An 18,129-nucleotide genomic window follows, 5' to 3' on the forward strand; every position below is an offset into this window, starting at 1 on the left:
CCGTCCACTCATTACTCAGATTGTTTTCAGGTTACATCACAGACAGCTGTCATTTCATCTGCTGCAAACTGAAAGACTACGGAAAGACAGAAAAACTTGAAACAAAGCGAAATATTAGTGAGGAGTAAAAAAATGTTGTCAAATGTAGAACAAATGTTAAATTCCGTTGCTCATGTTCAAGGAACAACCAATGAGTTTTGGGCATTTTTTATGTGACACACCAAAACAAACTTCTGCATATGTAGACACTGGGATGAAAACAACATTTAGTATTTTTACAAATAGAAGGTTGAAAGTGTAGCATGAGTTTTTATTAATGCTTCCTGTTCAGTATATGGAGCTTTCACAGAACATCCATTCATACTTTTTAATTGTTAAACGTTAGACTTTTAAAAAAAACTTTTCTCCCTTTTCGCAGTCATGTGCTACTTTGTGCTAGTTGTCTCCATAAAATCTAAATCAAATAAAACACACTAAAATTTGAGGTTGAGATGACGCAACAGAAAAGTTGAAAAGTTTGACGGATTTGAATACTTTTTTTGAGGGCACCATAAATCTCCCTAATTACCATCGTGTCCAAATCAGCCAAGTTTGACTGTGTATGACATGTAATTTGTTGCAGCTCTAAATGACTAAATGTCGTCACTGACTGACAACCTGAAACACCACTTAATCTGCTAAGTACAGTTTTTAATAAACACATACGTGCACACACACATGCAATACAGAGATTTAAAAGTAAATAATCGACAGCAGATCAGTAATATAACAAAAATGGAGACATTCAGCTAATCATCTTCCATAACCAATGAACAGAGTGTCTTGCTGGCATAAGCTACTGGCTGCTAAAACAGATTTCTACTGGCCAAGATCTCCAGTGACAGACAGGACAAGAAAGCAGCAAAATTTTGACCACAGAGTGTCTGTGCTGCCCAGTGAACCAGGCTGCAGATTTACCCAACCTAAAAAAAGGCCCAGATTCATGCATTTAAAACTAAAACAAATGATTATCTAGACAGCTCAGATACTGGATAAATGACCAGTAATAGATGGGAGTGTTGGCTTTCTTTCCCCCACATTCCCAGCAGAAATAAATGCAATCTTCGACTCATTTGGATTTGGATTTTATGGCCAACTGATTAATGTAAATCTGAGATTATCCTCTTCCTTTGAACTCTGCTTGAGAGCCAGATTTTCCAAGCCCGGAAAACGAGCACAAGGTCACCGTCTAGAAAAAGAGGCGAGGCAAGATCACAGAAAGCCAGAGGGACAACTGGTCACTTTTGGAGATGACCTTATTTAAATGCAAACCGGGATGTGTCAGCAGAAAAATGGACTCCACAACCTTCAGATATCCAGATAAGCAAAAACAGGGACCAGCAGTAATTTGAGAAGGTAAAATGAACAAGCCGTGTCAAAGACACAGTGCTGAGGCAAATCGCTATAAAATATATAAATGAAACTTGAAGTGTACAGTTAATACAGAGGACTGAAAAAAATGGGCAATTAGCTTATCTACAATGAGATAAGCTAATTGCGTGAAATGAAGCTAGACAGGAGCAATACTGTTTATTAACTCTTTTATTAAATATTTAAAGTGGAATGAGCCGCTGTTATAAGTGCTCTTGAATTTGTAACTACCATCGTTATTCATATCATTAGATTTTAATCTCCCACCATGATACACAATTCTCTCCGTTTCATGGTTCAGGACCATGGACAGCACAAAAGAGATGTAAACCTTTTTCTTTTTTTAAATTTATACCACACTGTTAATTTTTGTATTAGTATCACAGCAATAGGAAATTATTTAGTTCCTGGCTCTGCTAAAGTACTCACTTTAAATATTTAATAGGTAAAATAAATTGTGCTAAAGATTTTATCATTGGAGCCCAACAGTCTGCCATGGATTAAAGAAACTTGATTAGGAACAAGAAATGGCCTTCCCAAAGCCATTAGCTCAAAGCTGTTCAGAAATTTGTGGTTTATGCCTGAAAGTAACGTCGGTACCAGGAAGTCAATTAATTTAAAAGAACTTTCATTTCTCCTAAAAAGAAAGGTCAAATATCCAGACAGAATAATGCCAAAAGCTTTCTGGTGGCTATAAAGAGAATTTCATAGATGTGCTAGTTGTTGGGGGTCACCTAAATAAATAAATATCATTACTAGTTGTGAATGTATATATTTGAGACTGATTGTCAAGTTTGACTTTCTTACGATGAGAGGAAATTCACAATAAAGTCAAATGTGGGGACTTTGGCATCTAAAAATCATTGAAACTGAAATATTGTTAAGCTTCAAATAATTAAAATCTATCTTTTTCTCATCAGGGCATGAGTTATTCTCTGTGCAAAAATAATGTTAAGATAACAGTTACTGATATTTTCTAATTTTCCTCTGGTTTGATTTCCTTGGGGAATCAGTATTCTTTCATTTTCCCACTGCCAAGTGAGCCAAATGATTCACATGCTCATTAACAGCATAATATGTATGTGTGTCTCTATGATTCACTGCATGTTAGGAAGAAGCCAAGTAATTATATGGTTGTGTGTAAACAAACACAAAATTGCACCAGCCGTTAAGAACAGAATCTCTTCCACAGATCACCTTTGCCCATCTGCGTGTTCGGTAAATTTAAAGCTGCATCACAAAACACGACAAAAACCTAAATCTCACTGGAAACACATTTTGCTGATTCACTGACATTTCTATATAGATAAATCCAATTCGGTATTTTTTAAATCTTTTTTTTAGTTGGAATACCATACCACTAGCCAGGTCATTGACTTATTACGCAATTCCATATGATTATGATCTTCCTTCAGTACTCTACCTGAAATTTCTCCCATTCAGCTTGATTTCTCCAGTTGAATTTCAATCAGGCCAATCAGTGAACAGAAAGAGAAGTTGTGAATGATGACGTTGATTTTCTGCACTGTTTCAGAATTGCAGTCTGTCTGTAGTTTTAGCAACGGCAGCATAGGAAGTGAACAAAGTCATTCAGTCTGTGTTGGCCATCCCGTTCAGCTCGTCACTTCTCACAAAATGTAAAACTTCAACAAAGTCAATACCTCCAGAAAACAATTTTCACTAGCTGAGGGTCCAGACCCTCTCAACGAAGCAAAGCATAGAACAAGAGGCGAGTTTTTACCAGGCGAGGTCAGTCCTGAAATGATCGATCAGAGGAGACTCCCTGTGGCAACACAAAGCCGGAACAAGCAGTTCCCCTCCAAAACAGTTGGTGGCAGCAGTGAAATATGCTTAGACAGAAAAAAATTATAATGATAGATGTCTACAACTTTACAATAAGGCTCTCTTTATAGAAGTGTTATTAATCTTTAAACATCTTTTAAATCAGTAATAACTGATCATTAGGCATTAATTAAGGCTCAGAATGAGACAAAATCTACTGGTTTCTTGCCAAATCGTGAGCCAAATCTGTTCACATATGTATTTTAATCTAGAGTTGTTATAATAAACATTTCAGACTATTTGCAAGCACAATAAGTATTTGTAAATGTAATTTTTTTTTACCATATAGTCTCATTCTCACTCTTGATTAATGCATAATAATGACTTATTAATGACTTGTAAAGTGTCTATAAATGAATTGATAACATATCTGTAAACTATTTATTAGTCATTTATACGTAAACTTTTGTTATAAAGTGGTACCAATAGATTTATATTTATTTGACTGCAGTTAGAATTCTCTGTTTGGTGAATTATTTAGAAAATACAGAAGTTGTGCTCTGAAGCAGCCCTAGTGCCGATCAGTTCTTGGCCAAGCCTGAGTGAGCAGCAGCCCCAGCCTGACCTCTCATGTGAAAATTTTCTGGCTCCGCCACTGGACCTGAGGTCAGATTCATGGCCGGACATTCTCCTTCAGGATTTTCTGGTAGAGAGCAAAATTCCTGGTTTCATCAACTCAGATAAGGGAGCGGTAAAGCAGCATGACTGTTACCACCAGTGTGTTTTGATGGTTGATATGACATTATTTTTCTAAAAATTTAAGTTTTATGCCATCTCTAGCAGGATGGACACCTATATAAAAATAACTTTTGTCTTGTCAATTCAGAGACTAATTTCCCAAAGGTCTCGGGGATCACCATGTTGCTTGTTTTTTGTTACTGTTATCTGCCACAGACTGACATAAGAGCCCTCTGAGAAAATTGGCTTGAATACATCATTTAACTAAATAACTGAAATCCTGTTTTTTTTTAAAATCAAATTCCATCTCCAAAATTTAAGTGTGGACCATACGCAGAAGAAATCTGTAAGGGGATAATGCTTTTTTATGGCTCTCTAAGTCCATGCATATGTAAGATTTTATCTATTTGGAGTCCCTCTCCGAACAAACACACACACACACACCCGCACGCAGAAAGACACACAAAGCCAGCTGTGACGAGAGATGCCTCCGGGAATCGAATAAAAATGAAAGGAGAGCAAGGGAGATGTGAGGAGAGAGAGAGAAAAAATAAATCGAGGGAGGAGAAAAGCCCATGTGGCGGAGGGAGATTCTCAACTACACTGAAATCATCACATCACTCCCTCCCTCCACCTTTCCTTCCACCACAAGCTTTCTATTGAGGATCTCTGTTTCTTCCCCCCGTCCATCATCAACCTCATCCCATCCTGTCTTCTGCATCCCCTGCCCTCCTACCTCTTCTCTATTTCTCTCCCCCCGCCCCATCACAGCTTTCACTCTTTCGTATTATCCCTCTCTCTGTATTCCACCTCCCTCGCCCTCTCTCTGTCACTGTCGGAGAGCTGCAAGCAGACGAGGCGGCATGCACTAATGTTGCTATATTTGACAAGGCACGCGCACACCCTCTTCTGCCACATGCACGGCTGCACACTCATATGAGAAAGAGGAAGGGGAGGCGAGGGCACCGGGGCTTTAAGACGCACTGGATGCGGTCTGAGTGCTGGAATCACAAACATAGCGAAACACGGAGAGGGGGTAATGCATGACGCCAGCAAACCAATCGTGTTTTTGCTCTTTATCTCTCTCTCTTTCTCTCTCAGACACACGCTCACGCCTCTCAGACACACGGCAGCACACGAGCCAGGGAGCGGGACGGCGTTGGACGTATCATTCATACAGAGAAAAGATCAGAAGGAAAGGATTAACTCCCTCCAGTCTTCTCCCTCTAAGGATCTTATCCCCTCTTCCCTCCTCGTGTTCCTCTAAGCCCATCTTTTTTTACCTAATTTTTTTTGTCTTTTTAACAATCCCTCCTTTTAAGAAAGAAAAAACAATCTTTTCTTTTTTACACAATTCATTTGTGGGCTGAGAGAAGCAGACAAGACACAATCACAATCTTTACCCTGCGGATTGATTTAGCTGAAGCAGTGACGGGTTTTTTTCTTCGATGTTTTGTCCTGTGAGACATTTTTTGATCGTTTGTTTTTCAATCAAATATCTTTGGATTAATGGCTGACAGCAGCAAGCTGTAAGGCTGGTGCCAACTGAGGTATCTGGTAAAAAGGTAAGTCCAGAGATGGTGCTAGTTATGCTTGCCACACTAAAAAACACACAAACAAACACAAAAAAACCCACATAATCTCAATATATTTACGGATCATTGTAAGGTGAACTGCAGGCTATTTAGTCAGTTGTAATGGTCGGTAACTGATGGTGGACACAGAATTCACAAACCAAGAGAACACCAGCAGAAATGTTTGATTTAGGGGGGAAATCCTGCAGATGTTAACAGGGAAGAAACACCTAGAAACTAGTAAGGAAAAAAATAAAAATTGTTTTTTTTATTTGCTTTTCAACCAACATTTCTATAAAACAGCTATGAGGTTTCTCTAAAATTGTTTGCGTACTTCTGCAAGAAGTCCTGGTGCAGACCTTTAAGAGTGATGCAAGTATTTCTTGTATATTAATAAGTAATATAAAAAAACTCCATATAGGTCCAACCACAGTTCCTAGCCAGCTTAGTCATTAAAGTGAAACTCATTCACTTCCTATGTCATGTTTTCTACAGTTTAACTGGTGCAAAAAGAAGAAAAAAATTGCTACTCTCATGTATACTGCAACCCAAGCAGCGGACCCTCAAGTATTTTTCTTAAATTATTTTAAGGAACCATGAAAGTACCATTGACTTTTTGTTAGACATTATACATTAGTAATATTGCAGTCTTTTTAAGTCTGACCTTCATATTGCATTATGTAATTTTAATCCATTTAAAACCCTTTGACTTCCGCTATTAAATGATGCTGATTTTCAGTCTGAGGCTATAGAGTAAAGAGCTGCAGCTGTTTTGTTTTTTTACCTGCTCTTTCTACACTTATCAGTTCTAACAGTGATTCAGAAGGTGTGATGTAAAAGTGATTAACTCGATGGAGCTGCATTGTAATTATATGATGATGCAGTGAGCGTGGGGCCTCGCCTGTCTAATGTCCCTGAGGCTTTTGTGTCTCTCTATTTTGTCTGACTCTCTGTCAAGTAACACAGACACATCCTGACATAATTCCAGGGAAAACAATTAAGATCGCTGAGTGATTATATGGGTAGTGCAGTAATTTGGCATGTCTAATAAGCAACAAGGCTGCCACTTCAAACCAACTGGATGGCTTTAGTGAAAACACCCGTAAAATCCTTGCAAGCATTTCAGCTGGAATCGGTTTAATGACGTTTGATGCAATCAACCAAACTGCTGCACGCGACAATATTTTGTTCAAAATTACTGCGCCTGGAAAACCTCACCGATGTTCATTCTAGTTTAAACTGACAACACAGCGTGTATGCAAAATACTTTATACAGTGCTTTGTGAAAGTCTTCAACTGTTTTCACATTTTGACTCTTTAAAACCATAAATGTCAAAGTAGTGCCTAAGAATGTAAATTTATAAAATACTTATAAATAATCTGAGAGGTTTTATACATTTGTATTTAAAAAAATACTTAAATTACCTTTTTTCTGTTGTTACAGCTGAGAATCTACTGTATTTGAACATCTGAGGCACAGCACACTTGCTGTACATATATTTACATATACATACTGTATCTGCATTTTTTTTTTTGAATCTTTGCAAGGACTGCTCTAAGTTGCTTTTTATATTGACAGCATGTTATATTTTATTTTTATTTTGTCTACATTGCTACTCAGTGGTGGTTGTTGTGTGTCTTGTCTCTATGCTGCTGTAACTGCGAAATAATTTCCCTGCTGGGATGAATAAAGTAATTCTATTCTATTCTATCTACAGACACTCTCTTCTACATAACATAACTCACATGTCATATTGGACAGAGAGCACATGTGATTCACAATTGGCTTTTTAGGTCTGGACTTTGACTGGGTCATTCTAAGAGTTAAGTAAGTTTGATCTAAACTAGGGGTCTTCAACTCCAGTCCTCGAGAGCTACTGTCCTGCAGCTTTTAAGTGCTTCTTTGCTCTAACACACCTAAGCTTAAGTCTAAAGAGAACCGAATTCAAACGCACACCACACTTTTCAGTTTCTTATTCACGAAACACGGATCATTTCCCTCCATTTAAAGATTATTTGCTCCTACTTTGCGTTGATCTCCAACACCAAGCCTTAATAAATTACATTACAGTTTGTAGTTAGAATATGACCAAATTTAGAGCAGTTCAGGATGTATGAATACTTACTGTTAAACAAAGCCATAAATAATAAAATGGTTGTAGCATGGTCTGTTACACTCAGCAATAAAGAAATGTATAAAACACCCTTGAGATATTGCAGTTGTTCACAATCCGACCAATCACAGATGATGGTAAAATATATGTGCAAATTCCTGCAGCATGTAGCTGTCAACACATAAGCAGGTCTATTTATCACTATGCTAGCACGCGTTGGGGTGTGTAGGGGTGTGTGTATGTGTGTGAACACCATGTTGCAAAGTCTCTCTGTTCGCCTGTGTAAGAAATGCATTAAAAATTGATTCAGGAAGCTTGGCTGCACCTCGCTGCCTTTGTTAGCAACAAACATTGTAGCACACAGCAAGACGGGCATTAATGAGAACATTTTGTTGTAACTATATCACAAATTTCTATAGCTTGAGTGTTTTATAAAGTGAGTCAACAGTTGAGCTCAAAGCGGATGATCTGATGCATTTATTTCAAAAGCTACTTGCTCAGGGGACCCACTTTGACACATCCACACACACAGACGTTCTTCCACACCTAGATAATTATTCCCTTGTGCTCATTTGGAGGCTCGTAGGGCAGCATTCCAGTCATATTGATTAAAATCTATTAGTCAGGCCACGTATATTTGTCAGATGGAGGATTAAAAATCTGTAAAAATGGGCTTAAGTGGGCTGACAGAAATCCACACAAATAAGCACAAACGCATACATACTCCGCAGAAGGATGAAACACTGATTTTAGTAGTTATAGAAAGCCCCATTTGTTGCAGAATTCATCCAGTTATTTGCTAAATAACTAAAGCAAATTAGGACTGTAACGATTCCTGGATGAATCAAGTAGCTCGATTATTAAAATTCCTCGAGGAAAATTTATTTGCCTCGAAGCTTCGTCAAATTATGTTGTATTATTTAGCGCATCGTGTTCTGGTCAGATCATTATTTGTGTTGGGCAGAAACTCTCACTTCCGCGTATGAGTTGTTAAGTGCTATCAGCATAACGTCGAATTTTCCGGGTTTTCATCGTCTTTTGGGAGGACACATTAACATTTTTAAATTGCCGCGATGCTTGGAGTATGACAGCGTTTCTCCTACCTCGATAGTCGATAGGAGTGCTGTAGGCAATGCGAGCTATGATGCTGGGGGGTTTAAATGTGTATGGTTGACTTATAAATATATATATATTACTAAAATATTATTTTACAACAGCCCTAAAGCAAATAAAATGACATTATTTTTGGTCACTTTTTCAAATACTGACCATCATAAACTGCCTATTTACAGGATAAAACAAAATGAAAAAGGTTTTTAAAAAAAAGGAGAGACAGTGAAGGTGTTACATGAGTCCCCAACATGCCGGTGCCCTCCCATGTATTTACACAGTGTGTACACTAAAAACGTCCATGTGTAGATTTTGCCTGCCCTCATGTTCAGGTCAAATTTATTAAAAAAAGCCTTCTGAGAATCGCCTGGCTCACCACCACATTGCCCATTCATTTAGACAGGAGTTGATGGCTGCTGAGGTAACCTGCAACTGGGGCTGTGTAATTGATTCAATTTGTATTTTTTTGTCCTCTCCAAATTTTGCAATTGATGAAAAAAAATATGTATTTTTGCCACATTCTTCTTTGCAAGTTGTGTTTATAAATAATGTGCTGCCTTTACAGTACCCAAATAGATGACGCGACTAGATTTCCTCTCACCCCATACTTAAACAGCCCTGCTTACAACATAGAAATGATTCTCTTTTCAATTTGGAATGAAAGTAAAACCCTTTTTGGTAAATATTTCAGCACACAGGGTGGCTCAGACTTCACAGCGAGCTCCTTAAGCTGCTGAGGCCGTGGGTTCACGTTTAGATGTTAAAAGTGCCTCAAATATTACTCTAGACCAGTGCTTCTCAATTCCAGTCCTCAGTCCTGCTCTGCATGTTTTAGATGTGCCTCTATTCCAGAACAGCTGATTCAAATGATTGCATGACCATCAAGTGCTGCAGAAACCTGTTGATTACCCATAGATTCAATCCAGGTGTGTAGCAGAAGGGAAACACCTAAAACCTGCAGGGCAGGGGGGCCTGAGGACCGGAATTGAGAAACGCTGCTCAAGGAATCCTCAAGGAATTGCCTACAAATACGTTATGTACAGGACTGCAGTGCTAAGCCCATGCAGCCTAAAAGGAAACATTTTTGTCTTCAATTAAAGATGGTAATTTCTCAAAATTCTTCCTTTTCTTATCATCGCTACGGCGCTCATTTACAAAGAATAACTACATTTCCCAGCGGAGCTTAGCTAATGTGACTTTAATCACATGGAGGAAATCTATCTGCGGAGCTTCCTTGATTCATGCCTCTGTTACTTTGTTGAGAAAAAGAAAGGAGATTCAGAGTGAGAACTAGAAAGAACACTGGGAGAGAAAACAATGACGAATGAAGGTTTAACAGATGGAATAAATGTTGGAGAAACGTGAAAGCTTAATACGACAACAGGAAATAGGGGCTAATACTTAGCTGCAAAGTGTCTGGCAGGGGCTATTAATAGTTATTTCACCACAATTAGCTGCAGTAAGGGTTGAACACAACAATCCACAGTGACACAAACTCAAGATTAAAAAATTCAAGAGGTTGTGGAGAGGAATGTTAATGCCCTCCTTGTTTACCCCCTTGCACTTATTTTTACTTCCCGTCTCCTGCTGGGATTTCCTGCCTCATCTTTTTCCAAATCCTTTCATCAGCAAGCTGTTTTCCACACTCAGTCATCTCTCTGACTTCACCTGTTCTCGTTCTCTCTCCTCTTCCTCAATTTCCATATTTAACCATCTGTAAATGACCTGTTGATACTACTGACAGACAGATGAATGTTACTCGCGGAAGTGACTGCTTGACAGTCAGCTGCACTCTCACTGACCTCCCGTTCACCTTGATACAGTTTATCACACCATTTTCTCTTTCCTATCTTGCTGTTTAATGTGCTGCAGGTGGAGATTTACATAATTATGGTGCACAGCACAAGCCCCTAATGCACATTATTTTCTTGTCAACACTATGGGAAGACGAGCCCCAAAGAAAAACACGGCATGCTTTCAAGTTTTCCCCACAAACATATTAATTTGATTAGTCCCGCATTTCACACGCCTCTGATTGGATTTCATGCTAGTTGGGAAAAAGGCAGCATTTGAAAATTGCACTGGTTGGCCCATAGGCTTTGAGTCAACAGTTGTGTCATATTAAGGTGCAGACCAGCCTTTCAAACCAAGGAGTTATTACACCTTATAACACAACAATAACAAGAAAACTTTCTTTTGTCAGGCTAAAGTTCAACCTTATTGAAGAATCAAAACCTCAATGTCCTCCAGAGACTATAATATGTGATTTTATTGCGAGAACAAAACGTATTCTGAAATTCCAAGTGTTTTAAACACATCTGCTTACATTTATGATGGTAGAAAAAAGTTGATGCCTCCGTTTTACCACAGTTTTCCCAACAGTTAACTTTCTCTTAATCTCTCTTAACATCCCTGCTCACCTTATTTGCTGGTATAACCACGACTAGCCTCTTGCCTCCGGCTTAAAGGAATGAGCCCTGTGTCATGTCTTTTCCACCTCAGGGAAACACAAAATTATGGACTACTTATTAAAGATCACTAAAAACTCTCAGTCTTTAAAAAGTCAAGCTTAATTAAAAAATGCTTCAGTGACATTTAATTTAAAGAGATTGGTAGGGGTGCCAATATCTGTCCCACTGATGATTTTGTTAAAACAATTATTTCTCAATGTGGGAGCTACTTCCTGACTGATTAAATACACTCATATTACAAGTTGGATGTTCATTAACTTGTCAGTGCGAGATTATGCGGCTAAAATATAACATTCATTTATTTTAAGCGTACATCTTTGCCAGAGGCGTTCAATAAATCTGTCCTAACCTGTATATGAAATGCTGTTTGAATTACCATTTGTTTTTCTGGGAGCCTTTGTTTCTGTGCCCTACGTTTCCGCCGTCATACCCCGCGACTCTCACACAGCAGCAGGCGGTGCTCTGTTTTTGTTAACACAAATTGATTGCTTGAACTACTAAAAACACATTTATTATTCATGCCTCAAAATTTCTGGCGCGTTCCTGCCTGACACCTGCGTACACATCCACCTTCGTGCACACAAGCCATGAAAATTGCAGACTTACGGACACACAAACGCTCTTTAATGAATGCATATGCAAACTCACTCCTGTGTATTTTTTTCAAAGGTCACGCATCATATCACCAAATAATGTGGTATGACCTGGGTTAAGGACATGTTTGTCTCACTTGTCTTTTGTCTCCCTGTTCAGGTGACTTGCTGCAGCTTTTCCTCAGTCACTGTTCATGTGGGAGCTGCAGGAATGACGGCTTGACCCCTTCACTGCCCCACTCCTCTGGCAGAGGAAGGCCGCACACTTCTGTGTCATGCCCCTCTACATCCACCCCCCTGGGAGCACTGGCCTCCCCCCAACCGGCGCTACCATCTTCTTGACCAGACGCGGTGAGTTGACAGAAAAAAACCCAAACAAACCTCCAAAAAGAAATACTCTGCTTCAATCCTACTCAACTCTGCTCTGCTGTGCTCCTAACTCCGCGAGGGAGCAGGAATACTGCCTGTTTTGACAGCTGCTAATGTTAGCATGCGCAGCGTGATCGGACTCACACATACACACAAACACAAAAGATGAAGGCTCTGACGGCACGTGCCAAAGTCTGTTGGTGAAATCCCAAAAGAGAGTATGTTTTAGTGCGGGCGGAAGTCCGTAGAAACAAAACACAGCGGGAGGAAGAAGACGAAGATGGATCTGAACAGTTTTTTCCCCCTTCTTTCTTTTTTCTCCGCTAGCAAAGTAGAAAGCTGCAGCACAGACATTGCCTCTCTTTTCCGTCACTCATATTGTCTTTCTGTGGCTTAACCATGTGGGTTGTTGACAAGAAAAGCAGCCACTGTATTTCTGTGGTATGACTCTGTGACATAATCCTCCTCATGTGTCGGTGTTAAAGTTCCTGCTCTAAGCCCTTGACCCATACCCAACCTTTACAGCTTTTCTTCACTTGAACAGCCCATCTGTGCCTCAACTGTAACATAAGAACAGCTGAGCAACAACATGGAAAACCGAGACTGAATGTTTCAGTAAACCACTCTCTGTTTCAGTTGACGCATTCCTCATGGCTTATTGTTATTATTACATGGTCACTTAAAGTGCCATAAAAACGTTTATTAGGGCACTTTTACATTTTATCATGTTACAACAACAAATTTGAATGTTTTGGGATTTTACAGATCTTAAAAGCTTAAAAAACGGATTCAAAATTGCTTAAAGGTACAAATCTAAAAATTGTGCCTTTGTATTACAGTCCTTTAAATCTAACACCTTAAATAAAACAAAGTCTTTAAGAAGTCACCAAATTAGTGCAGTTCCACTGTGTGCCTCCTGAAATGTAAGAATAAAGACAGTTGTTCTGTGAAGTCCTCAACAGAACTGGATTGGAGGTCATAAACTAATATCCCAAGACCTTACAGTGCAAACATGGATGGAGGTAAAGTAAATATAAATCAATACAGAGGGTCTTCCTATAGCAGGAAGACTTGAGACAGTTCTGACACATTAAAATTCAATTATATACATTCCAATGTGATTCTGGGTATAATACTGTACATTAGAGTCAAGTTCAGCTGGTTATGCCAGTAGTATCCAGGAAACCCAGCTGACTGTATCGAGTCATTAACTTGTCAGCAATCCCACCTCCAGAATGAGCATCTTGCGACAGTGGACGGTTGATTACACTTCGTTGTTAACTTTTTAGCAATGCCTCATGCTGAGTGAGTGTGCTGCAACGGTTATAAGGAATAGCTCTCTTTTAAACAAGTAGAAAACTCCTGTAGCAGCCTGACTGACCTCGAGCTATTTTGCAAAGATTAACAGGTATAATTTCAAGCCTACAATCAGGAAGAGCTTGTAGAGAGACGTGTTAGAAAAAAAACTTACAGGAGTACTTGCAGTAAAAGGTGGTTCTACAGTATAAAGAGCTGATTCAGAGCAGCTAGACAGAAATGTTGATATTTCTGAATGGAAAAATACTGACTAAACCATGTTTCATTTCTACTTCCTCTTCACTACTTTGTATTGGTTTGGTCTGTCCCAAAATGATATATTAAAGTTTGTGATTGTAACATGACAAATTTTTTAAAATTGCTTATCACTTTTCTTTCTTCCTTTGTCACTGCTCTCCTTTTTATTCATGTCTCCTCCCTGCCATTCTCCAGCAGACCATAATCTTTCCTTTCTTTACTTATTTCATTCACACACATGTTGTAGATTAAACAATATGACTGAAAAATACTGCAGAGACTTTTAAATAATGGGCAAACACTGCGCTACTTTTTTACATCTGAAATTAGTTTGTGCTGTGCAAACTAATGCTGCTATCTGTGCAAAGCCATATAAATCTTAAACCAGAGAAAAAGGAAAAAGAAAAACATGGATGATCCTGGTAGAATTGTTGGATAAGTTTTGGATCTTCAAGAGGAGCCTTGCAAAGAAAACACCCCCACAAGCTGCTGTGGTAACACCAGGCACACTTAATAACAGGGCAACACTATCCATCAGAACCTCAGCACACCCACACAGATCATCTACATCAATACACACACCTTTCTGGTGGCTGCAGCAGAGGAAAAAACGTTTTCTACTGGGAACCCCGGAGAAATGATCAAGAGCCTTTAATATGCCTTTCTGTAGTCCACATTGTGTTGAAGTGAAACTCAGCCGTTCTTCTCAGCTATAGCATTTCATAGCATGGTAAAAGAGATTAAACTGACTCCGCTTTTAAATTGTTCAATAAGCTGTTGAGACATGCTGGTCTCATTTCCAACCAAAAGCAAAGTTCCTGCTTGAATGCAAAATCATTTTCAATCCAAATATTCTATGGGTATGAATAATTGTTCGTTTAATAGTAATTCTAATAAAGGGTAAATGTGAAACAGCACATACAATAATATAAAATTAGTATACTGGCTATAGATGTTGTTTGTGTTGTTGTATCTCTATTTGTCTGACTTACTGGAAGTGCTAGTAAACTGAACCAATATTAAGGGAAAAAGTTTCATCTGAAGTTATTTTGTGACCATTCATTGTTCTATGCCATTGAAGTGCAAGAGAAAGTATATACTTGGGTGATGGAGGTTTAAAGTGGATTTCAAATTAAGTCTTGGTCTTTGACATTACATTTGAACAATCAATATGTAATTATTCTACTGTAAAGTAATGCTAAAATATCAAAAAATTTAAAAAGTGCAAAGTAAAAAAAGTGAAATTCAACAGCAGATTGGAGTAAACTGGAGGAAGACAAAAGAAAGTATGAGTGACAAAGAAAGGAAGCAGTCGGGGGAGCAGAGGAGGACAAATGGGAGATGTGAGATCAAAAAAATGGAAGAGAGACGGAAAGATGAAGTAGACAAATCTACAAATGACAGGGAGACCATATGGTGCCTTTAGGCTTTCACAGTCCCAGCAGAGGGTATCAACACACAATTGTACACAGAAAGCACGGAATAATTCCTATCCACATGAATGAATATACATTGTATCTGTGTGCGTGTAGGGGTGTGGGTGTGTGTGTTTGCTTTTGGACACTTTTAACGGCCCCAAATAGAGCCCAATAGCTCATTGCTTTTAGCGAAAACTGGGACAGAGACTGATGTTGTGTGAGTGAAGGTGGTTCAGAATTGGCTTTTAAACAGCAAATAATGCAGTCTGGGTTTGGAATACTTAGTTTGGAAAAACGCCAAATAATGACAGCATTAAGCTAAGTGCAGCTATAATGTAGTTTAGTGGGCAAAAAGTGCTTCATAAGGGTCAGAATAGAGAGATTACAGCAATTCATTTAACTGGCTTGTAGTACAGACATGGAAAACTAACTTCAAAGTTATAAATGTCAGGACACTTGAAGAAGCTATCAGGTTGCTATATTGTGGGTGACACTGTTTTTGGTGGTTCAGGCACAGTGTCAGCTTTATCAATAGCATTCAGTAATCCAGTTAACCTTATGCTAGGCTAAGTCCTTGCTGCTTTCCTTTCTGCTGATGGCCATTTGTTTGGTCAGTAGAAGAAATAAGATGCTTTCTGGGTAATGACAATAGTCAGTTCCCTGAAATATTCAGTTTGCTTTATGATGCAGCAATTTATCATCGTCTGTATTTGACAAATATGGTGGAGCTTTCACATGCTGCTTTATGAGGCTCAGGAGGTGATTGGAAGGACAGCTTGTTTGCCAATAAGCCAAATCATGCAAACTTTAAGAACGCTTTCAGTTGACGTGTTTAAGCAAATTCAAATTAATTTAATGAGATTAAAGTGTAATTTTGTGAACAGTAATTTTTGTCCAAGTACATTTTCCATCCCTTTTAAATGCACTCATATTGGCTCGTTCTTTATGCAGTTTGTCATGCATATTAGATTTTTTCTGCCCATGGCTTGTATTTCGGAATTTAATAAACAAAATAGTGGGAATTTAATTTTTCTCATTTGTACAACAGTGTGACCACTAGCTAAAGATTATGGGCTCTGGACCATAATCTGGGTGCAAGCAGGATACCAAATGTACATATACAGCAGCAGCTTCCCTTAAGTAGTTTGAGCAAGAATGTGCCGGGCAGAAAAACATGGCATTTTATCAAATAATAATACTGATGCAGGTTAATTGGCTAAGTGCTTAGACTCACAAACTCGAAGAATATAATTTATATTATAGCTCAGATGTACATCACTATGGAGACTGCAAAGGTGACAGAAATAAACTGTGACCCCACTATGTAATAATAAACACTAGCTGGCAATGAGTTTGCTAGATTCAATTACAAATATGCTGTTCAAGTGTTCAAGATTCTGAAAAGACGAGTAAACCTATTTCTCAATAACAAATTACATATACATACTAAATATAGCTACAAAAATCTGAGAAACATACAATGACAATATCAATCATAAATACCCCATATTTTCCTGACTTTTCTCCATCATTACAATAAATACTGGGAAAATATTTAACTCCCCTACTTCTCCAGACCTCTCCAGAATGCCACCCAATCAAAAGTCTTTAGCATTAAAATACAGTCTTTACAGAACAAATGTCTTATGTGTGAACTTAAGAATTCAGTCTTTGGTAGAGGATTAGCTTAATTAATTTAGTTTAGCAACACAGTTTGAAGAATCTGTGAGCAGCACAAGACATCAAATGTGTTCATCATTTTTTCATCAAGAGTGTCCAAGTCGAGTTCTGGGGAGCTACCACACCATCCTGCAACTTCTCGTTGCATCCCTTCTCCAACGCACCCGGTTTTAAATAAATGGCATGTTACCAGGCCTCTCCAGAGCTGAATGATGAGGGAATCCAGCAATTTGATTCAGGTGTGTTGGAGCAGAAATGCATCTAAAAGTGGCAGGATAGTAACTCTAGGACTTGACTTGGATATTGCAGTTTTACATAGTCTTAAAGTGTTCAAGCAATCACTTCTACAACTTTACACATATGATGTGTCGAATTTATCCAGCAAACTTGGTTTCACTTTACACTCATCTTTGTCTTACCTTTTTCTCCTGTAATTAACACTAAAAAGTCACCACATATCAAACAATCTACAACCTCTATATCATGAGAACAGGCCCATCTGTCACAACAAATTGCTGGAAATAGCATGAATTTGAAGGAGACGTGTATTTTCCCCGGCTAAAATAATAATACTGTCTCTCAGGTATAGGATTCATCAGAGGTGTAACTAAAATGGAAGACAAAGGGGATTAAAGTGGAGATATTGTGAATAAAAAAGAGAGAAAAACAAGAGGAAGCAGAGAGGGGAGTAGAAGAAAGAGAAGACAAAAATAGGTAAATATTCTTAATACTATCAATATTTTTTTTAGAAATGTACGAGAACAAGCTCTTATGTGCTCTTTCCTCCCATCACAATGTCAGCACAAGCAGAGAATAAACCCAAACACCCTGTCCCTGCTGCTTATTCTTAGATCCTGCATGTTTGTCAAAGTGTGTTTGGGTGTCTGCATGTGGGAGACAGTGATTTCCTGTGTTTAGGTAAGCAATTATACTCCTATTTTAAAAAGAGAGTCAGGACAAACAGTTCAGCATATGATGGAAACAACGTCATGTGGACTTAATGGCCAGGTTTGAAATCTAACGGCTTTCTCTCTTTTCTGCGTTCTCTCTGCATTTAATCTTATGGCTCTGCAGCTAGGGCTTCGTTCGTGGCTATCTGCTTTTTATGCGTTTCTTTGAGCCAACAGACATTGTCAGCCCCACACCGTGGCTGCCTAAAATCCATGTAAGAAATCTATACACCTAAACTGACATACAGCATTAGTCAAAGACTCTTCCAGAAGGCACACCTTTAACTATTTCTAAAGGAAATCTGAGCTACAACTCCAAGAAAAGGTGGGGCTGAGGAAAATGTAGGCTATATTTCTCAGATTTCT

At 38.6% G+C, this 18,129-nt stretch overlaps 2 protein-coding genes across 6 annotated transcripts in view; one reads left to right on the top strand and one right to left on the bottom strand.

Annotated features, from left to right (window-relative positions):
• Positions 1-18,129, bottom strand: part of cacna2d4a (calcium channel, voltage-dependent, alpha 2/delta subunit 4a) — a 76,944-nt gene that overhangs the window by 23,687 nt on the left and 35,128 nt on the right. The gene's annotated exons all lie outside the window — the stretch shown is intronic.
• The window catches only part of lrtm2a (leucine rich repeat transmembrane protein 2a), a 38,879-nt gene continuing 25,331 nt past the window's right edge, over positions 4,582-18,129 (top strand). For 2 of the 3 annotated variants that reach the window (XR_003598909.1, XM_028043932.1), the window contains exons 1-2: positions 4,582-5,495; positions 11,953-12,143. Coding sequence is in view for 1 of the 3 variants with exons in the window: in XM_028043932.1 (XP_027899733.1) it covers positions 12,068-12,143 (76 nt within the window). In the remaining 2 variants the exon portion in view is untranslated. Of the gene's footprint in view, positions 5,496-11,952; positions 12,144-17,396; positions 17,528-18,129 lie in introns of those variants that run through there. The other variant, XM_028043933.1, reaches the window with a different exon arrangement.

This window comes from Xiphophorus couchianus, chromosome 17 (assembly GCF_001444195.1).
Source record: "Xiphophorus couchianus chromosome 17, X_couchianus-1.0, whole genome shotgun sequence".
Lineage (NCBI taxonomy): Eukaryota > Metazoa > Chordata > Actinopteri > Cyprinodontiformes > Poeciliidae > Xiphophorus > Xiphophorus couchianus.